Raw genomic sequence first — 22,839 nt, 5'->3', positions numbered from 1 at the left:
CCTGGCATGGTGGTGCACGCCCGTAATCCCAGGTACTCGGGAGACTGAGGCAGGAGAAGTGCTTGAACCTGGGAGTCAGAGGTTGCAGTGACCTGAGATCACACCACTGCACTCCAGCCTGGGCAACAGAGCGAGACTCTGTCTCAAAAAAAAAAAAAAAAAAAAAAATTAAATTTTGGCAAAATATATTTAAAACAAAATTTGCCGTTTTAACCATATTTAAATGTAAATTCAGTGCCATTAGTTATATTCACAATGTTATGCAGCCAACACCATTATCTATTTTCAAAACTTTTTCTTCCTTCCAGACAGAAACTCTAACTATGAAGCAATAGCTCCCCAGTCACCCTCTCCTCAGCTTCTAGTAGCTCCTAGCCTATTTTCTGTCTCTGTGAATTTGCCTATTCTAGATATTTCATATAAGTGGCGTCATAAAATATTGGTCCTTTTGTGTCTGGCTTAATTCACTTAGCACAGTGTTTTCAAGGTTCATGTTGTAATGTGTCAGAATTTCATTCCTTTTTATGGCTTCATATTCCACTGTATGCATAGATGTATTTTTAATTATTCATTTTGTTCATCTGGTGACGACCATTTTGGTTGTTTCCATCTTTTGGCTATTTGAATAATGCTGCCCTGAACATCAGAATACGAGAATCATTATGAATAAGTCTCTGCTTGTCATTCCTCTAGGGACATACCTAGAAGTGAAGTTGCTGGTAGGCTTATTTTTAGAATTATTTTCTTTCTGAAATAGTGAACTTTCCTAATGTGGAAAAAATCAAATCAAGTTTTACAACACTTATTTACATATGCTTTATTGTATAAAATATCACTTTACATTTGGCCTCATCATAACAGCACATTTTTATTCTCTCATACTTCTAGCTACTTCTTCCTGCCATCCCCTATCCCTGAAACTCCACACACTTTTCTTGACCATCCCTTGCTCTTCTAATCGATGGTGGATAGTCTTACACTATCACCCTCAATCCGTCTGTATGCGGCTGTTTAAGAGGCCCTGCTCTATGAACCACTGCTGGGACCATTCTGACTGTCCCACTCTGGAACCAGAGCCAGGCAGAAGAATTTTAAACTTTAGTATTGACTGGCCGGGAAGGGATCTTACTTCCAGTCTGATTTGGATCTTTCATGATCTCTAGTTCTCTTTATGCCCTTTGTCATTTCTTCTTCTCACTGTCTAGTATAAACCATCACCCTTACACTTTATCCTAATGTGCAGGAGACACTGTCTCCTACTTCACCAAGAAAATAAATGCTATCGAATACACCAAATTAAGGAGCTTGAATTATAGGTAATGGTGCCTTTGAATTAGTTTAAAGAAGAAAATGATGTAATCGGCTATGCATTTCAAAATGACTATTGGATGAGGCAACAAAAAGGAATGTGTAGTTAGAATGAATCAAGAAATCATTACAAACTCCAAGTGTCTTCGTCAGTTTGAGCTGCAATAACAAAGTACCACAGACTGGGTGGTACTTATTTCTCATGGTTCTGGAGGGTGAAATGCCAGCATGGTTAGGTTCTGGTGAGGGCCCTCTTCCACACCGCAGAGCACTGACTTCTAAATGGATCCTTAATTATAAAAAGGGGGCCAAAGAGCTCTCTGGGATCTCATTTAAGGTACTAATCCCATCTCAAAGTCCCTACCACGTAATACCATCACCTTAAGAGTTAGAATTTCAACATATGAGTTGTGGGAGGACACAAATGTTCAGTCCATAACAAAAAGATTAAATGATTAAAATAATCACAAATATCACTTTTTTTTTTTTTTCCTTGAGACAGTGTCTTGTTCTGTTGCCCAGGCTGGAGTGCAGTGGTGCAATCATAGCTCACTGCAGCTTCAAACCCCTGGACTCAAGTGGTCCTCCTGCCTCAGCCTCCTGAGCAGCTAGGGCTACAGGTGTGCTCCACCACACCTGACTTTTTAAAAATTTTTTTGTAGCAACGGAGTCTCCCTATGTTGCCTGGGCTGCTCTCGAACTCCTGACCTCAAACAATCCTCCTGCCTTGGCCTCCCAGAGTGCTGGCATTACAGGCATAGGCAATTGTGTCCAGCCTACAACTTTTTTTAAAAAACATCATTTGGGCCGGGCGCGGTGGCTCAAGCCTGTAATCCCAGCACTTTGGGAGGCCGAGACGGGCGGATCACGAGGTCAGGAGATCGAGACCATCCTGGCTAACACAGTGAAACCTCGTCTCTACTAAAAATACAAAAACTTAGCCGGGCGAGGTCGCAGGCGCCTGTAGTCCCAGCTACTCGGGAGGCTGAGGCAGGAGAATGGCGTGAACCCGGGAGGCGGAGCTTGCAGTGAGCTGAGATCCGGCCACTGCACTCCAGCCTGGGTGACAGAGCGAGACTCCGTCTCAAAAAAAAAAATAAAAAATAAAAAATAAAAAAAAAATAAAAAACATCATTTGGTTTTATTAACTGCTTGAAACCTCTACCATTCTTCATTCCTTACCTTTTGTTTTTTTTAATAAGCAATATGTCTTTATTTAGTGACTTTGGAAACAAAACCTCCCAAATAATGCCTGAACCCAAAGTTACATAAAAATGGCTTAAAATATTTTAAAATAATAGATTTGAACATCATTTGTAGTTTCTACCGCATAACATGAATGCTTTGAGCTGGACAGTAGATTACAAACCATCTCTGATCATGTTTAGACAGATTAGATGATCAATCTGTGGTTGCATTTGTAACTACCCCTAGGAAAAGAATCTCGTTGGAGTTGGGAGCTCTTCACAGTTGCTCAGTCAGTTGGCCCAGGATGGGGCAGTCCTGGAGCTGGCAGGTGGGAGGCTCCACCTGTCTTGCCACTGCTCGTTCTGCTGGCCCTCTATGACTGAAGCTGACGCAGAGCCCTGGCCCTTGTTGACATCATTGATACACACCCACTGCCCGTCAACCGACTGCTTCCACAGGGTCACCTTATTGTCTCCACCAGAGATGGCCAAATGTTGGCTGTGATGGACCTGCCCACATGCCACATGACATCATTGAACTTGTGCAGCAATATGGGAGGCCATATATTTCCCAAGGCATCATCACAGGTCCAGATGAACACACAACCATCCCGGGAGCAGCTGGCCACGGTGCTGGTGGGCAGGCTGATGGAGGGGGCCCAGGCCACATCTCAAACCCAGTCACTGTGTGCTTCCAGCTTCTGCTCCTCCTTCCACTGGCCATCCTTGAAGAGATTGTCACCGCTACCTGATGCAAACTTCTTGACATAATTGGGTTTCTGCCTGGACAGCTGGTCTGTGAGTCTTCCAGGTACAACAGCAGGGGCCCAGCTGACAGCATTGCAGCCAATGGTGTGAGCGTTGTTGATATTCTTCACTTCCCATTGGCCTTCCCCTGTATAAGTCAGCAGGAAGATGGCCCCATCTGAACTCCCACAGGCCAGGATTAGGCAGTAGTCATGGGGGGCCCAGCACAGAGTTCACTGAGGAGTCCTATCCTGAGGGGTCGTGGGTCTTCTCCCAGGTGCCATTTTCCTCTTTCCAGATAATGACTTTCCAATCGTAGGAGCACAATGCCAGGATATTGCCATATGTGGGATGAGCCCAGGCCACATGCCACAAGGACTCTCATGACTTCTGAGGTTGGCAATGAGGATCTGCCCTCCATTGTGCACTTTGAAGATTTTGACGGATTTTTCTGACGAGCAGGTTGCTCAGGCGGGTGCCATAGTAGTCCATCTGGGCATCATGAATCATGTCCTTATGGGAGGTATCCACAGTGTTAATTACTGACACCATGATTGCAGCGTGGCTGCTCTAGGGACGTGGCAGCTCCTGGTGGTGCCTCCCCATTCCTTACCACCTTTTTTTTTTTTGAGACAGTCTCACTCTCTCACCCAGGCTGGAGTGCAGTGGCACAATCTTGGCTCACTGCAACCTCTGCCGCCCAGGTTCAAGCGATTCTCCTGCCTCAGCCTCCCAGGTAACTGGGATTACAGGTGCGTGCCACCATACCTAGCTAATTTTGTATTTTTAGTAGAGACAGGGTTTCACCATGTTGACCAGGCTGGTCTCGAACTCTTGACCTCAAGTGATCCACCTGCCTGGCCTCCCAAAGTGTTGGAATTACAGGCGTGAGCCACCCCACCTGGCCTCTTATCACCTTTTTTTAGCAACAGTGTTTGCCTCTTCACATGGCAACAGTGTTTGTAATCTTTTCCTCTGGAGAGAATAGAAATCTTTCTTTTTAGCCTGGCTGATTGAAATTTGTTTAGTATTGATAGTTTAGAAAAACAAAAAAGCTTCACATTTTGTTACTGATAATATTGTATAAATGTTTAAGATTGTAATCAAAATTGGGGAACTATCTCTCCAGTTCATTCATATATGAGCTGTAATTTTTGGAAGAAATTTTCACAGACAGGTTCTGGCCCCATACAGTTCAAACCTTGCTTCTCCACAACCCATGTACTTCCGGGGCTGGGTGCCTTCAGGCATGATTATATTGCACTGCGATGCTAAGTGAGTCAGCACATTGAGTGGAGGGATGATCTATTAATCATAACTTACCTACTCATGGAAGTAACCAGGAATCATATCAATATATCCTACTGTACCCATGTAAAGTAAATCCCTACTTTAACTGTTTTTTAGTTGGGTCGCCAAAATGCCTATAGCAACTGTAAAACCTCCCAAAGGAAGAGGACATTTGACACAGGGAAGCTGGAGCAGAAAGAGACAAGGATGTTAGCTTGTTATGGTCAAATTATATTACTTTTGCAAGTTTTACAAAAACATATGACAGTGTGAACATGCTGGTGGGAGTCCTCCCTTGGGGCACTTCTGGATGCAGCTGCCACGGTAGCCTAGGAATGAGACCATGGCAGGGTCATCAGGGAGTGGAGAGGAAGCAATCAATTTGAAAAACATTTAGGGCTGGGCACAGTGGCTCTTGCCTGTAATCCCAGCACTTTGGGAGGCCAAAGTGGGAGGTTCGCCTGAGGCCAGGAAATCAAGACCAGCTTGGGCAACATAGTGAGACTCTGTCTCCACAAGAAAATTAAAACATTTAAATTAGGAAAGAAAAGTGTTCAGGAGGTAAAATTGATAGGATTTTGGTGATTGACTGAACACAGATGTGAGAAAGAATGAGGAATTGTTGATTTGTCCAGGTTACAACCTTAGTTAGATAACTAGGTGGGTACTGGGATCGGCACCTGAGATAGAGGATTGCAGAGGAGGCCCTGGCAGGGAGAGGGGAAGCAAGTTCAATTCTGGGCTTGTTCAGCTCAGTGTTTCCAGGAACATCCAGGTAGAGAGATTTCTCCATAAGCACCAACACTTAATAGTAAGACACTCCAGGGAGAAGTCTGAAAGGCTGGCGCAGATTCTGGGGCCATCAGTGCAAATGGAAACCGAAGTCCAGGGAGAAGTTGAGGCTGCACATGGGGAACTGACTGAGGAGGACGATGGGCCAAGCAAAAGACAAACCCGGGGAATCCAAAGCTTTAACCACTGGGCAGAGTAAGAGAACCCACAAAGGAGACAGAGTCTTTAGAAATTGCCAGGCTCAGTGGCTCATGCGTGTAATCCCAGCACTTTGGGAGGCTGAGGTGGGTGGATCACCTGAGGTCAGGAGTTCGAGACCAGCCTGGCCAACATGGTGAAACTCCGTCTCTACTAAAAATTAAAAAATTAGCCGGAATGGTGCACTCCTGTAGTCCCAGCTACTCTGGAGGCTAAGGCAGGAGAATCACTTGAACCCAGAAGGCGGAGGTTGCAGTGAGCCGAGATCACACTGTTGCACTCCAGCCTAGGTGACGAGCAAAACTCTGTCTCAAAAACAAAACAAAAAAAGAAATGAACGTAATTCAATAGCTTATGATAGATTGCAGCTTAACATGTCATATTTTCCCTCTTTGATATTTCTGGTTTGAAAGAGAAATTAACTACAAGATTTAGTGGAGATATATCTATTTTGTTTTGTTTTTGTTTTTTTGTTTGTTTTTGAGACAGAGTCTTGCTCTGTCACCCAGACAACTTCCACCTCCCTGGTTCAAGTGATTCTCTTGCCTCAGCCTCCCAAGTAGATGGGATTAGAAACATACACCAATGCATATGGCTAATTTTTGTATTTTTAGTAGAGACGGAGTTTCACCATGTTGGCCAGGCTGTTCTCAAACTCCTGACCTCAAGTGATCCACCCGCCTCGGCCTCCCAAAGTGCTGGGATTACAGGTGTGAGCCACCGCACCCAGCCAGTGGGCTCTTTCTTATGAGACTTTGTAGATATTCCATTAGCTGATTTGTTAAAGGATCGTCAAAATATTTGCTTGCATCAAGTAAAGGAATTGGATGGTAAATATCCCCTATATATAGCTGTACCTGCCTCCTTCCTTCATCAAAGACTCAAAAAGTGGAATGTGTCTCCTCTTTAATCCATTTCAAGAGCACATTAGGTGGTGATGGGCAATATATTTCACTGACATGGACTCCTGGGGATAATCTCCCAGCAGGTTGCATAAGCCTATGCTCTGTGGTGAAGGCCCCCAGGCGGCTCTCTTCATAAGAATCTTCAAGGCATGGCAAAGCTCATGACATTTGCATTTTAAAAGGCATTTGCTTTGGTGTGGGTAAAACTCAACCAAACATGGTTAACACTTTGACCTCGAGGATGAACCATAAAAATATAGGGCAGCGACCTCCTCTTCCCTACTGATTCCTGAGAGGGGCAGTGGTGAGTTTATTTTTGTATGCTGTCAAATCAACTGAAGACCCATTTTAAGAGTTTTGTTTCTGTTCTTTATAGGGATTCTATCAAAGTAAGAGTTCCGCTGAGTTTTTGGAAACGGGTCACTGTAAAAATTAATCAAGTGGTAGTTGAGGATCTTGATAATTGGAGTGGATTCTGGGATTCCCAAAGGTAGTAACTGGGCTTAGTGGTGAAGAGGGGATGGGAGAAGAGCCACAGTGATTTTTCTGTACTTCAAAAGCTTAATGAAGTTTGAAATTTGATCCAGGATTTGTCTACACTGGCTGATTGATCATCCTGCTCTGTTCTTGACTGGAATGCCATTGGCTTGATACGCAGATACAGCTGTCTCTTGCTGATGTATAGTGACATGTGCATCTGTGTGAAGAGACCACCAAACAGGCTTTGTGTGAGCAATAAAGATTTTTAATCACCTGAGTGCAGGCGGGCTGAGTCCGAAAAGAGAGTCAACGAAAAGAGATAAGGGTGGGGCTGTTTTATAGGATTTGGGTAGGTAAAGGAAAATTACAGTCAAAGGGGGGTTGTTCTCTGGTGGGCAGGAGTGGGGGTCACAAGGTGCTCAGTGGGGGAGCTTTTTGAGCCAGGATGTGCCAGGAAAAGAACTTTCACAAGGTAATGTCATCACTTAAGGCAAAGACCAGCCATTTTCACTTCTTTTGTGGTGGAATGTCATCAGTTAAGGCGGGGCAGGGCATTTTTACTTCTTTTGTGATTCTTCAGTTATGTGCAAGTCACAGGGGATGCGATGACTTGGCTTGGGCTCAGAGGTCTGACATTCCTGCCTTATATTAATAAGAAAAATAAAACAAAATAGTGTTGAAGTGTTGGGGCGGCAAAAATTTTTGGGGGGTGGTATGGAGAGAGAATGGGCAATGTTTCTCAGGGCTGCTTCAAGCGGGATTAGGGGCAGCGTGGGAGCCTAGAGTGGGAGAGATTAAACTGAAGGGAGATCTTGTGGTAAGAGGCGATATTGTGAGGATGTTAGAAGGAGCATTTGTCGCATAGAATGATTGGTGATGGCCTGGATATGGTTTTGGATGAATTGAGAAACTAAACGGAAGATACAAGGTATGAATAAAAGAAGGAGAAAAAATAGGTATTAAAGGACTAAGAATTGGGAGGTCCTAGGACATCTAATTAGAGAGAGCCTAAGGGGGTTCAGCATAATTACTTGCTTGGTTGGTGAGTTTTTAGGCTCTACGTTTTTGGGGTGCAGTTCAAGTTGTTCCGGTGTCTGGAATGAGACTGGGGCTTAATAAAAAGGAGTGTCCACACAAGAGCTCAAATGGGCTGTAACCTGTAGCATTCCGAGGACAGGCCTGAATTTTGAGAAGGGAAAGTGGTAAAAGTATTGTCTAGCCCTTTCTAAGTTGGTGACTGAGCTTGGTGAGGTGTGTTTTTAAAAGACCATTAGTCCGTTCTACTTTTCCTGAAGATTGAGGACGGTAAAGGATATAAAGGTGTCACTGAATACCAAGAGCCTGAGAAACTGCTTGGGTGATTTGACTAATAAAGGCTGGTCCGTTATCAGACTGTATAGAGGTGGGAAGGCCAAACTGAGGAATTATGTCTGACAGAAGGGAAGAAATGACCGCAGTGGCCTTCTCAGACCTTGTGGGAAAGTCCTCTACTTATCCAGTGAAAGTGTCTACCTAGACCAAGAAGTATTTTAGTTTCCTGACTGGAAGCATGTGAGTAAAGTCAATTTGCCCATCCTGGGTGGGGGCAAAACCTCCAGCTTGATGTGTAGGAAAGGGAGGGGCCCTGGACAATCCCTGAGGGGCAGTAGAATAGCAGACGGAACACTGAGAAGTGATCTCCTTGAGGATAGATTTCCATGTTGGAAAGAAAATGAGAGGTTCTAAGAGACGGGCTAGCGGCTTGTAACCTACATGGAAGAGGTTATGAAATGACGACAGAATAGAATGGGCCTGTGAGGCTGGAAGGAGATATTTCCCTTGGTCTAAGAACCATTTGCCTTGTGTGGGAAGAGATTGACAGGTAGAGGTTTCAGTGGGGGAGTAGGTGGGAGTGGCCAATGTGAAGAAGAAAAACATAGAAGTTGGAACACTAGCCGCTTTTTTAGTTAACTTATCAGCATAAGCATTGTCCTGAGCGATGGTTGGGGGAAGAAAACAGATTTTGGAAGTTATGAGAACTGTAGAGAGTTGAGCATAGTTTGTGATTTTTAGGGCCTCTAACAGTATTAAAGCAATGGCAGCCGCTGCACACAGACATGAGGGCTAGGCTAAAACAGTAAGGTCAAGTCGTTTGGACAGAAAGGCTACAGGACGTGGTCCCGGCTCTTGTGTAAGAAATCTGTCCGCACTAACCATGCCTAGGAAGGAAAGGAGTTGTTGTTTTGTAGAAGGGATTGGGTTTTGGGAGATTAGTCGGACACGATCAGCAGGGAGAGTAAGTGTGTATTTGTGAGAATTATGCCGAGATAGGTAACAGATGAGGAAGAAATTTGGGCTTGACTGAAGTAATGGGTCTGTCTGTGAAGCCTTGCGGCAGTACAGCCTAGGTAATTTGCTGAGCCTGATGGGTGTCAGGGTCAGTCCAAGTGAAAGCGAAGAGAGGCTGGGATGACGGGTGTAAAGGAATAGTAAAGAAAGTATGTTTGAGATCCAGAACAGAATAATGGGTTGTGGAGGAAGGTATTGAGGACAAAAGAGTGTACGGGTTGGGCACCACAGGGTGGATAGGCAAAACAATTTGATTAATAAGACTCAGATCTTGAACTAACCTGTAAGCCTTGTCTGGTTTTAGGACAGGTAAAATGGGGGAATTGAAAGGAGAGTTTACAGGCTTTAAAAGGCCATGCTGTAGCAGGCGAGTGATAACAGGCTTTAATCCTTTTAAAGCATGCTGTGGGATGGGATATTGGCATTGAGTGGGGTAAGGGTAATTAGGTTTTAATGAGATGGTAAGGGGTGCATGATCAGTCACCAAGGAGGGAGTAGAGGTATCTTATACTTGTGGGTTAAGGTGGGGGGATACAAGGGGAGGATGCGAACGAGGCTTTGAACTGGTGAAAAACACAGAAATGAGGCATGGCTGTAGCCCAGGAATAGTCAGGGAAGCAGATAATTTAGTTAAAATGTCTTGACCTAATAAGGGAGGTGGGCAGGTGGAGATAACTAAAAAGGAGTGTATAAAAGAATGTTGTCCAAATTGGCACCAGAGTTGGGGAGTTTTAAGAGGTTTAGAAGCCTGGCCGTCGATACCCACAACAGTTATGGAGGCAAGGGAAACAGGCCTTTGAAAAGAAGATAATGTGGAGTGGGTAGTCTCCATATTGATTAAGAAGGGGACAGACTTACCCTCCACTGTAAGAGTTATCCAGAGTCTGTGATGGTCCAGGAGGCTTCCGAGGCGATGGGGCAGCGTCAATCTTCAGCCACTAAGCCAAGAAGGTGTGGGAAGGAGTCAGTCAGAGAGCCTTGGGCCAGAGCTCCAGGGGCTCTGGGAGTGGCTGCCGGGCGAGTTGGACCGTCCGATTTCCAGTGGGGTCCCGCACAGATGGGACACGGCTTAGGAGGAATCCTGGGCTGCGGACATTCCTTGACCCAGTGGCCAGATTTCCAGCACTTGTAGCAAGCTCCTGGGGGAGGAGGTTCTGGAGGAACCCCTGGCAGCTGCGGTTCAGGCGTTCAGAGTTGTGTGCTGGAGATGTGGCTGGGGTTTGTCTCACAGTGGAGGCAAGGAATTGCAACTCAGAAATAAGTTGCTACTTGGCTGCCTTTACTCTATTATTGTACACCTTGAAGGCAACGTTCATTAAGTCCTGTTGTGGGGTTTGAGGGCTGGAATTTAATTTTTGGAGCTTTATTTAATGTCGGGAGCAGATTAGGTAATAAAATAAAATGCATATTAAGAATAAGATGGCCTTCTGACCTTTCAGGGTCTAGGGCTGAAAAGCGTCTCAGGGTTGCTGCCAAACGAGCCATGAACTGAGCTGGGTTTTTCATATTTGATGAAAAAGAGCCTAAACGCTAACTGATTTGGGAGAGGTCAGATAAAGGAAAAGAAATATTAACCTTGACTATGCCTTTAGCTCTAGCAACTTTTTTAAGAGGAAATGCTGGGCAGGTTGGGGAGGGCTAGTCGTGGAACGAAACTGTGAGCCAGACCGGGTTTGAGGAGGGGAGGTGATAAAAGGATTATAGGATGGGGGAGCGGAGGCTGAGGAAAAATTGGGACCTAGCTCGGCCTGGCAAAGAGGGGAGAGATCAGATGTGTCTATAGAAAAGGAAGACTGGAAAGACTCAGCAGCGCTTGGGGTTGGGACTGAGGGGACAGGCGGGAGGGAAAGAAGGAAGACTTGGGACGAGTTGCATTGGGAACAGAGACTAGGGAGGGACCGATGTGTAAAAGAATGCCTGGACGTCAGGCACCTCAGACCGTTTGCCCATTTTACAACAAGAATTATTTAGATCTTGTAGGATGGAAAAATCGAAAGTGCCGTTTTCTGGCTATTTGGAACTACTGTCGAGTTTGTATTGGGGTCAAGCGGCATTGTAGAAGAAAATAAGGCATTTAGGTTTGAGGTCTGGTGTGAGTTGAAGAGGTTTTAAGTTCTTGAGAACACAGGCTAAGGGAGAAGAAGGAGGAATGGAGGGTGGAAGGTTGCCCATAGTGAAGGAGGCAAGCCGAGAGAAAAGAGAGAGTAGAGACATGGAGAGAAGGAGTTTTGGGGTTCTTGCCCTCCAGAAAAGCGGGAAAGGGGTCGGGGTGCGGAAATAAAGGATTGGGGTACAAAAATAAGTTGGGGTACAAAAATAAGTTGGGGTGCAAAAATAAGAGTTCTGGGCACAAAAATAAGAGGTCAGGGTTCTTGCCCCTCCCCCAGAAAAGCAGAGAAGGGGTAGAAACAGGGAGAGAAGGGGTCGGGGTGCTTGCCCGTCACCCAGAAAAGCAGAGAAGGGGTAAAGACAGGGAGAGAAGGGGTCAGGGTGCTTGCCCCTCCCCCAGAAAAGCAGAGAAGGTGTAGAGACAGGGAGAGAAGGGGTCAGGGTACTTGTCCCTCCCCCAGAAAAGCAGAGAAGGGGTAGAGACAGGGAGAGAAGGGGTCGGGGTGCTTGCCCCTCCCCCAGAAAAGCGGGACTTGCCGCTAAGGGTGAAGGACCAAGGCAGGCATCCCTGCAGCATGGTCAGACACCTCTGAAACATGGGTGAGTAATCAGAGAGGCGTCCCTGCAATGATTAAACACCAAGGGAAGGCTGCCTTCCCCAGTCCGTGACCAACGCTAGCGTTTTGGGTCCATGGATAAAACGTGTCTCCTTTGTCTCTACCAGAAAATGAAAGGAATTGAAATTAAGAGAAGGGAGAGATTGAAGGGTGGCACCAAGATTGAAAGGAGAAAGAGGTGAGAGAGGTTGGAGAAGAGAGTAAAAAGAGGCCACTTACCTGATTTAAAATTGGTGAGATGTTTCTTGGGCTGGTTGGTCTGAGGACCAGAGGTCGTAGGTGGATCTTTCTCACGGAGCAAAGAGCAGGAGGACAAGGGATTGATCTCCCAAGGGAGGTCCCCTGATCTGAGTCACGGCACCAAAATGACATACGTGCCCATGTGAAGAGACCACCAAACAGGCTTTGTGTGAGCAATAAAGTTTTTAATCAGCTGGGTGCAGGCCGGCCGAGTCCGAAAAGAGAGTCAGCAAAGGGAGATAAGGGTGGGGCCGTTTTATAGGATTTGGGTAGGTAAAGGAAAGTTACAGTCAAAGGGGGGTTGTTCTCTGACGGGCAGAAGTGGGGGTCACAAGGTGCTCAGTGGGGGAGGTTTTTGAGCCAGGATGTGCCAGGAAAAGAACTTTCACAAAGTTTTCACTTCTTTTGTGGTGGAATATCATCAGTTAAGGTGGGGCAGGGCATTTTCACTTCTTTTGTGATTCTTCAGTTACGTGCAAGTCACAGGGGATGCGATGGCTTGGCTTGGGCTCAGAGGCCTGACATGTAGTGCTGGTGAAAACTAATGTTTTATGTCTGATGTTACAGATGAGAAAGGGAATATTACTTAGCAACTGTTCAATCGTCTTTTAAAGTGCCTACTGATCTCTTCATTTCCTGTAGAGTTGGCTTTTCTAGTCCATCTTCCAGAGTGATTTCTCTGAAACACTGATGTGATCACTTATCAGTCTTTTGGCTAAGATCAAGTGTAGTATCAAAAACACTGATACGGTCAGGATACCTTCCATGACTTGGCCCCTATATTTTTCCAGCCTCATCTTTCAATTCTCCCTTCTTAGATGTGACTCCCTGGCCCTAAGATGGAGCTATATACAATTCCATGAATGAGACAGTGCTGTTTATACTTCCTGGTCTCTGCACCCTCTGCCTTTGTTCACCTGGAAATGAAGACACACCTCACTTGCCTTATCTGCAGAGTCTTCTTTGATCCACTTGTCAGCTGAGTTAGTCACATTTTGTTTTCTATCCCTTATATTGTAGAAATCTTTTAAAAACTTTTTTTTTTTCTTAACTTTTCTTTTAGGTTCATGGGTACACATGCAAGGTTGTTGTGTAGGTAAACTGTGTGTCACAGGGGTTTGGTATACAGATTATTTTGTCACCCAGGTAATAAGCATAGTACCTGATAGGTCATTCTTTGATCCTCTCCCTCCTCCCACCTGCCACCCTCAAACAGGACCTGATTCTGTTCCCCTTTTTGTGTCCATGTGTTCTCATCATTTAGCTCCCACTTATAAGTGAGAACATGCAGTATTTGGTTTTCTGTTCCTGCATTAGTTTGCTTAGGATAATGGCCTCCAGGTCCATCTGTGTTGCTGCAAAGGACATGATCTTGTTCTTTTTTTATGGCTGCGTAGTATTCCATGGTGTATATAAACCACATTTTCTTTATCCAGTCTACCATTGATGGTCATTTAGGTTGATTCCGTGTCTTTGCTATTGAAAATACTACTTTTCATCGTATGTTAATATAACTGATTTATACACATTTCTTACTCTCTGGAATAGGAGCTGTTTATAAGTCTAGTACCAAGCATAGGACCTGACACAAAGTATTTTCTTAATAAGAGTTTGTTGAATGAATGTATGAAAACATTAAAGGTCTTGGTGAAGGAAAAGCTGGTCACCACTGAATCTAGTGGATTCCGCAGGGAAAAGAGCAGCTTCCTGTATTGAATTTGTCCAGTTAAGTATGAGAAGCAACATTTGCAATTGCTCTAAATAGTATGATTAAAGCACAAATTGTTATGGAAAAATAATGGTTTAGAAGTATAGCATTTTGGTATATTTGTTCATTTCTTTTCTGAAACGTTAATTAGCTAAGGTAAAGATGAGGATTTTGCTATATAATAATCAAACTAGTATCAATGAAAAATCAATATTAAAATGAAAAGTTAGAAAATTGTAATAAATGGGATAGACAGATGAAAGCTTAATATCTATATTATAATGAGCTAATACCACTGATCAGAATATCAAGATCTACATAGGAAATTGGATAAATGACAGCCAGGCACAGTGGCTCACGCCTGTAATCCCAGCACTTAGGCTGAGGCGGGCGGATCACCTGAGGTCGGGAGTTTGAGACCAGCCTGACCAACATGGAGAAACCTCGTTCCTACTAAAAATACAAAAAATTAGCTAGGCGTGGTGGCACATCCCTGTAATCCCAGCTGCTCGGGAGGCTGAGGCAGGAGAATCACTTGAACCTGGGAGGCGGAGGTTGCGCTGAGCCAAGATTGTGCCATTGCACTCCAGCCTAGGCAGCAAGAGCAAAACAACGTTATCAAAAAAAAAAAAAAAAATGGGTAAATGACATAAACAAGTATGGATACTTGGTGAAAATGTGGGTATACACTATTTTAAGAGTCATATAAAATACTCATATCCTTTGACCTAGTCACCCCACACTTGGGGCATTACTTTTAAAAAATAAAAATTTAAAAGAAGGATAATGCTATAGACATGAAGTTGTTTGTTGCAACTTATAAATTTTGATATTTATGATATCAAAATTGGAAACAATTCAACCCCTAACATAGGAAGGATTATGTAAATTCTGTCATATCCACACAAAACGCTGTAATATGCAATAAGTAAAATTGTTTTCAATATTTAACCATGTCAAAAGTGCTTTTAGTAAGTGGCAGTAGCAAATTACAAAATCATCTCTTTAGTTTATGTTATATGTATGCATAAGGGGAGGGTCTAGGAGGGAAACTGGAAGAGAAGGTTTTGTGGTGGCTTTGGGGGTTGTTTTGTTTTGTTTTTGGAATTGTGGGTGAAAAAAACTTTCTTTTTTTTTTTCTTTTTTTGAGACGAAGTCTTGCTCTGTTGCCCAGGCTGGAGTGCAGTAGCACGATCTCAGCTCACTGCAACCTCCGCCTCCTGGGTTCAAGCGATTCACCTGCATCAGCCTCCTGAGTAGCTGGGACTACAGGAGCGCGCCACTGTGCTTGGCTAATTTGTTTGTATTTGTAGTAGAGACGGGGTTCTGCCATGTTGGCCAGGCTAGTCTCAAACTCCTGACCTCAGGTGATCCACCCACCTAAGCCTCCCAAAGTGCTGGGATTACAGGCATGAGCCACTGCGCTGGACCTAATACTTTCTATTCTATTGTTACAACAATAAGGAGGCAGGGCGGAGCAGTGGGAACAGCGCTAGACTTGGAGCCACAGTACCAACTCCCTCCCTTGTTCTCTTTATAACCTCGAGCTAGTTTCTCAGTCTTCTCTCTAAAGAGGAAATATAATAACTAGGTATGAGAGCCTTTGGAAGTAGTACATGAGATGACAGTACAGGCGTCTAAGCACTGCATCAAAGTGAGCTGAGTGTAGGTTGAACAAGTATGTCCATATGATGACTTTTTCTTCCAGTGTGGTAGAAAAGATTGCAGTCATAGTTAAATTGGAATCCGCCTTGAACTTTAAGGGATATATGACATGGTCACTAATATGTGCGGGTAAGTAGGGAACCTCAGCAAACCGATCATACTGTTCTCAGGTCCTTCTTTGTGAATTTGTGTTTTCTGCTTTTATTGGCCAGAATGGGGAGTGAGAAGGGATGGGTAAACGGCTAGCGGAGGAGTGTGGTCTAGACTTCAGGGAAAGTGGGAAAAGAGATCTTACAACATTTTTCACTTTCCAAGATAAATAGTAACTCTTTGATCCCACATTTATTTCTTTTAATATTATGTTTTAAAAGTTTCATAGAGATAATAGATTCATCTTGTGGGTACAAAGCACTTTCCAGAGCAAGATGGCCAACTGACCACCTCCTTATCTCTTCTCCCTTCCAAAATGTTACTTCTTTCAAAACATGGGCATCTTTTTAAAAATGGAGGGAGTAAAGGGGGAGTTGTTCATGCATAACAGATTTCAAAAGATCTGTGGTGGCTGAGGATGTAGGATAAGGAAATCTCAGTCCCTAGTGAGTGTGGAATAGAGTTACAGGAACAGAGAGCAGGGAGTAGACTGGTCTCAAAGAACCACGGAGACCAGGTCCTGGAAATACATGAGTGGCAAAAGATAGGAATGAAATGGAGCTGACAGTGAGAAGGTTAATTAAACCTTACATATTTTCTGTTAGGTCCTCCGCTCCTTCACCTCAGTCTCAAACACAGACCGTCCATCAGGGAGGCATCTTTCTACCAGTCAGAAAATCACAGGGGATTTTCCTTAAAACATTAAAAAAAGTAAACAGCCCCAGATTAAAGACCCTCCCCATTACATCTGATTCTGTCAAAGCACCCTAAAACAAAAACCCCAGACCTGGGCATGGTGGCTCACGCCTGTGATCCCAGCACTTTGGGAGGCTGAGGCAGGCAGGTCACCTTAAGTCAGGAGTTCGAGACCAGCCTGGCCAACATGGTGAAATCCCGTCTCTAGTAAAATTACAAAAAAATTAGCTGGACATGGTGGTGGGCACCTGTATTCCCAGCTACTCAGGAAGCTGAGGCAGGAGAATCACTTGAACCTGGGAGACGGAGGTTGCAGTGAGCTGAGATCGTGTCACTGCACTCCAGCCTGGGTGACAAGAGCAAAACTCAGTCTCAAAAAAAAAAATTTAAAAAAAAAAAAAAAACCCCAGAGGACAAGCCCTGCTCCTGTACACAGAGCAGGAAGCACTGTTAGAGGCAAGACAGTTATGCAGATGCTGGGGCATTCATTTGCATTACCATTAAATAGGAATGAACAACCAAGCATGGCCAGACACTGAGGACAACCATAAAACCTGCAACAGGAAAGGGAAAGACCAAGATGAAATAAACAGAAGAGTGACTGTAGAGGCAACAAAGAATTCAGGGGACAGGAGAGATCTTAAGTACAAAAAACAAAATCCATCAAGTTAATACCTTTCAGAGGTATATTACATCCATAAGGTAAGAATGGGATACTTTGAAAAAGAAGCTACTAAAGAACAAGAGTTCTTGGATATTAAGAAGAATCTCCTAGAAACTAGAACCAGAATACAGAGATGGAAATCAGAAAAGATACGAGATAATGAGGAACAATCTAGGATGTCCAACTTGATAAGAAAGAAAAAATTGGAGAAAAAATGTCAAAGAAATAATACAGAATTTTTTCAAAATTGAAAGGGATCTCTGCGTTGTCAAACATAATGAATGCAAAGAAGGTACATAGTCAGATGTATTTCTGGGAAATTTTAGGACATTGAGAATAAAGAGGTGACAGAGGACTGGGTGTTGTGGCTCATGCCTATAATCCCAGCACTTTGGGAAGCTGAGGTGGGCAGATCACTTGAGGCCAGGAGTTCGAGACCAGCCTGGCCAACATGGTGAAACCCTGTCTCTACTGAAATACAATAATTAGCCAGGCATGGTGACGTGAGCCTGTAATCCCAGCTATTCAAGAGGCTGAGGCATGAGAATCACTTGAACCCAGGAGGTGGATGTTGTAGGCGGTGGAGATCATGCCACTGCACTTCAGCCTGGGTGACAGAGCGAGACTCCATCTCAAAAAAACAAAATAAAACAAAAAGAGGCGACATAGGGTAATATGCTAATTGATGGAACTAAGAAATAAAGATATAAGGATATTATTTTAAAGGTAACTAGGAGAGAAGCTGAAAATGTTGATACAAACATAATAGCAAGAAAGGAAGATAAACTTTCTTTATCTTCTGGGCTGTACTCTCATGTGTTAAAGAAATCAATGATAAGAAAAAGCAGTACACATATATTACTTAGCGACCAGAAGAAGCAAAAATAGGAACAATTAAATAATTTTAAAATGTGCTGGGCGTGGTGGCTCACACCTGTAATCCCAGCACTTTGGGAGGCCAAGATGGGAGGATCGCTTGAGTTCATGGGTTCGAGACCAGCCTAGGCAACATAATGAGACCCCATTTCTACAAAAATAAAAATAAAAATTAGCAGGTCATGGTGGCGCATGCCTATAATCCCAGCTACTCAGGAGGCTGAGACAGGAGGATCGCTGGAACTCAGAAGGTTGAGTCTGCAGTGAGCCATGATTGTGCCACTGTACTCCAGCCTGGGCAACAGCCTATCTCAAAATAAAATAATAAAAAATGGTAATTTTTAAATGGCTTCCTCTGAAAGACAGAACTAAGAAAAAAGTGAGGCAGGGACTCTTGCTTTTCACCATAACAGTCTTTTGTCCTCCTGTTTTATTTTATTATTATTATTTTTTTTTTTTTGAGATAGAGTCTCACTCTGTCGTCCAGACTGGAGTGCAGTGGTGCAATCTCAGCTCGCTGCAACCTCTGCCTCCCAGGTTCAAGCAATTCTCATGTCTCAGCCTCCCAAGTAGCTGAGACTACAGGTGTGTGCCACCATGCCTGGCTAATTTTGTATTTTTAGTAGAGATGGGGTTTCACCGTGTTGGCCAGGCTGGTCTCGAACTCCTGACCTCAAGCGATCTGCCTGCCTCCACCTCCCAAAGTGCTGGAATTACAGGCGTGAGCCACCGTGCCAGGCCTTGTCCTCCTCCTTTTAAAAATTATTAGTTTTTATTATTGTTACAGGATCTTTGGGGTGTCGCTTTTCTGACTGGAAACCTCTGTGGCCTGTGGCGCCTTTGCCTGAGTTTTGCTTGGGCCCACTGGGCTCGTTCTGCTCGCTTGGCCTGGCAGGCTGCACTTGGCTCATGCTTCCTGCCTGGATGCCATACCTGCCAAGGACAAGTCAGGCATAGAACGGCAAGGGGTGTGTGAGCAAGCATGTGGTTGAGCCACTGTGCACGGTCAGACACACTGGCTGCTGCTGCAGGGTGAGCAGCTCCAGGTACCCGCACAGGCACCAGCCCTCTGCAAGGCTGCAGCTGGACCAGGCGCACTGCAGACAGCTTCTCTGGCTGGCATCAGGGTATGCAGTAGTGCCCGGAAGCTTGGAGATGCCAGGAACCACAGGGCCCCAAAGAGGGAGTCACAGCCCCAGCTCTGGGAGCTCCCAGGTCTGCACAGCTCTTCTCTCCTTCTCTTCCCCCACAACTTGGTGAGCAAGGTGCATGTTTCAGCCCTATTTGTGTCACAGCTCTTTTAGCCTCGCCATTCAGCGGATCTTGAGTTCTTGTCCTACATCCAGGAAGAATGAGGTACACAGACAAGTGGAGGGTGAGCAAGATGAGGAGTAGCTTTATTGAGTGATAGAACAGCTCAGTGGAGACCCACAGTGGGTAGCTCCTCTCCATAGCCAGGGTGTCCCAATGAGTGTTCAGCTCTCAGCAAAGAGGGTAGTGCCTCTCTGTGGGTAGATTGTCCCATCCTCTCTCCATCCTCTCAGCAGAGAGAATAGCTTTTCTGTGTAGCTGATTGTCTCCCATTGTGTCTCCATTTTCTAGTCTTGCTGAGCTTGTGGATGTTACAGGCCTCAGTGGGGAGGAAGTACGGCTTGGACCATGGGCGGCCATTGGCGGGTCCAGGGAAAAGCACCACCAGTTACCCCTCTGGTCCGTGAGACCAGTGACTTGAACCCCAGGCTTCCAGCCCTCCCCTGCTTGAAGGTGGGGCTTCATCACCCACCCACTACCATCCAGGAGCCTGCCTACCTCCTGCCACCATTCATGGCGCCCAGGCTGTTTGTGCCAAGGGGCACCTACAGGCCAATACTGAGCTGCCCTCAGCACCCCCTCGGCCTCCCTCCTGTGCTCATCGGTGCCCAAAGTCCAGAGGGGGCTGAGGTGGCAGGAGGCTGGCATATCAGTGCTACCCTGAGCATTTGCACACCCAGCTAGCGTGCGACAGCACGTGGGCCACTCAGCCCCATCCTTGCTTCGAGATCGGAGTGGCACTGGGAGAAGAGAGAGGCTAGGCAGTGGGAGCAGACACCTCTTAGCCTTTCGGGGGACGGGGGCCTTCCCGGGCACCGAGAGGGCAGAGATGCCTCCGTCTGCCCCTGCAGCTTGGTAGCTGCAGCCACGCCCAGCTCCTGCTTGGCTCCGTGGATCGTGGCACTGCCCTGGGCACAGCTCTACCTCAGGGACCTTCTCTGTCCGCCCCTCCGTGCCCAACCACGCTGCTGTCCCACCAGCAGGTGACTCGGCCCAATCCCATCGTGGCGGGCTTCAAGGACTGTCCATTTCCTCCCTGCTGCACCCTTTCCACGGCAGCAGCAGGCAAGAGCAGCCACGCGGGGCCGGGGTCAGTAGCGGCAGAGGCTCCAGGCCTGGGAGTAGATCCTGCCTGGACCCGTGAGGCTGGGGACTGCACAGTCAGCTGCCTTGGGGATATGGGGCACAGGGGTCCTCCCCGCTGCCCCTACTGGCCCTGCAGCTGCTCCCACCGCCACTGCCCACGACCTCCTTCCGCCACAGCCAGCGTGATGGCAGCAGCTGCTCCGGGCCATAAAGAGGCGATGCTGCCAGCATTGTGTCTTTTAGAAAGGGAAACCAAAAAACAAGAAGGAAAGAAAGAAATAGAAGGATCCTGAGAGTTCACAGTACACTCTACTTGAAAAGGCAGATGGCCACAGACATTTCTAAGACATGAGACTTTCTCCCAGATCCTCTTACTCCATAATTATATACATACATGCACATATATGTGTGTGCATGTGTATATGTCCATATATAATATTTAACATTTAAGAAGGATTTATTTTTTAAAACAGTTTCAGACTTCCAGAAAAGTTACAAGAGTAAAAGTAGTTTAAAAAAAGAGCATTTGTGGTCAGGCGCGCTGGCTCATGCCTATAATCCCAGCACTTTGGGAGGCCAAAGTGGGCGGATCACCTGAGATCAGGAGTTTGAGACCAGCCTGACCAACATGAAGAAACGCGGCCTCTACTAAAAATACAAAATTAGCCAGGTGTGGTGGTGCATGCTTGTAGTCCCAGCTACTTGGGAGGCTGAGGCAGGAGAATCACTTGAACCCGGGAGGCAGAGGTTGCAGCAAGCCAAGATTGCGCCATTGCACTCCAGCCTGGGCAACAAGAGCGAAACTCCGGCTAAAAAAAAAAAGCATTTGTATATTCTCCACCCGGACTCATCTGCATCAACATTTTACTTGCTTCATCACTTGTGCATAGGCTTGTTTCTTCTCTCTGTGTGTGTGTGTATGTGTGTTTTCTAAATCATTGGAGGATTGCAGACATCATGGCCTTTACCTTTAAATACTTTATTATATGTTTCATAATAATATGGAGATGTATTCTGTCTCATAACCACAGTAAATTTAACATTGATACAGCACTTTAGCAATAAGATTAATATTTTTCCTATGATAGGCTATCTCCCTTCAGAGTCTGTCTGTCATGTACCTGTTTCCTTTTTTCCTCCCACTCCCTAGCCTTCTGCTGTTTACCCTCATTCTCTCTACTTGTTTTTGCTCTTTTGTCTTGAGGTCTTTCAGTTTATAATTATTTGGATATTCCTGAAGCTTAAAACACAGACACACACTTTGAGGTAAAAAATTTACCAGATCCTGCTTTTGTAGAACTCTCTAGTTCCTTTGATTTTCAAAAAAAGCACTGGCACTGTTGAGTCTTTGACCTTCCTTTCAAAAAATAAATTTTCGAATATGTTTCTGAAGGTGTAACAGCTTTTTTTCTTTTCTCTCTTTTTCTACTCTGGTTTATAGTTTGAAAAAGTACCAGAAGGTCCTATCCCTCCATCTACACCAAAGTTTGCATATGGAAAGATCTCTCTGGAAAAGGTAAGAAAAAACAGAAACTTTGAAAGTGAGAGATGGGAGTGAGAAAGTGGAATTTAGCAGCAGTGAGTGAAAGTGCTGTGCTGGAGGAATTGGTTCGTTATTTTTCTGAGAATTTGTTTTCTGCGAGCCTAATGGGGTAAATGATGTTTCTGGGAAAAGGGGGAGAGAGCGGTGAGAAGATACTTATGCTTGTTGACAGGATGAGCAGATGGGACACAGGTGGGAGTAGTAGGCATTCTTGGATCATTTGGGTCATCTTGGTTCCTTTATCAGTGATATAAACAGTGTCAAGTGCCTTTGTGGAAATAACGTGCCACCTCATTGTTCTGGCTGTCAAGGCTCTTTGTCATTTACCTTTTTTTAGGAGTTCCGCAAAATCACAGGCATTTTGATAGATCTCTGCCCTAAATTATATACTTCCCTCCATCTCAAAGTTGTGTCCTAATTTTTATGGTCTGTGGTTTATATGCTAAATGGGGACACTGGAGAAAAAGCTAGAAATCAATCATAAATAGGAGTTAAGGGCAATGTATTCTAGGAAAAGCGAAAAAGAAGAAAGGTTTTACTTAATAGTCAGAGGAGTGACATAGCCGAAGTCAATTTGTTTTGACCATCTGTGTCTTCAGGTTTTCCCCTTTTATAATCCCTAACTCCTACATGTATTAACTCACAAGAAAAAAAAAAAAAAAGAACCATTACCTATTTCTTAAGAATCTCGATATCCTAAAATAGTATCATAAGTTTTTATCTTCAAGCAAAATGCCAAACATGATTATGTAATTTTTCCATCCAAGAAGCCCTTTGACATGGTTGGTTGGTTGAGTTCTTGTAACATTTTCCACCTAGTGTCAGATACATGTGCTACATTCTACAAAGAATGTGGTCTTTCTCTCTGATAGGGATCTTTCTTTAGTTTAATCAGACTTTAGTCATTCTTGTAAAGGGAGCACCTTCTACCTGTTCATT

At 44.9% G+C, this 22,839-nt stretch overlaps 1 protein-coding gene and 1 pseudogene across 1 annotated transcript in view; one reads left to right on the top strand and one right to left on the bottom strand.

Annotated features, from left to right (window-relative positions):
• Positions 1 to 22,839, top strand: part of GLB1 (galactosidase beta 1) — a 110,466-nt gene that overhangs the window by 61,028 nt on the left and 26,599 nt on the right. Inside the window, 1 exon segment of the mRNA XM_017956010.2 lies at positions 21,799 to 21,873. Coding sequence (XP_017811499.1) covers positions 21,799 to 21,873 — 75 coding nt within the window.
• On the bottom strand, positions 2,787 to 3,943 carry LOC101006834 (annotated as a pseudogene).

The sequence above is a fragment of the Papio anubis genome, chromosome 2, assembly GCF_008728515.1.
Source record: "Papio anubis isolate 15944 chromosome 2, Panubis1.0, whole genome shotgun sequence".
Taxonomy (NCBI): domain Eukaryota; kingdom Metazoa; phylum Chordata; class Mammalia; order Primates; family Cercopithecidae; genus Papio; species Papio anubis.
The sequence above is the reverse complement of the archived record's forward strand: the minus strand, read 5'-3'. Positions and strand labels throughout refer to the sequence as shown.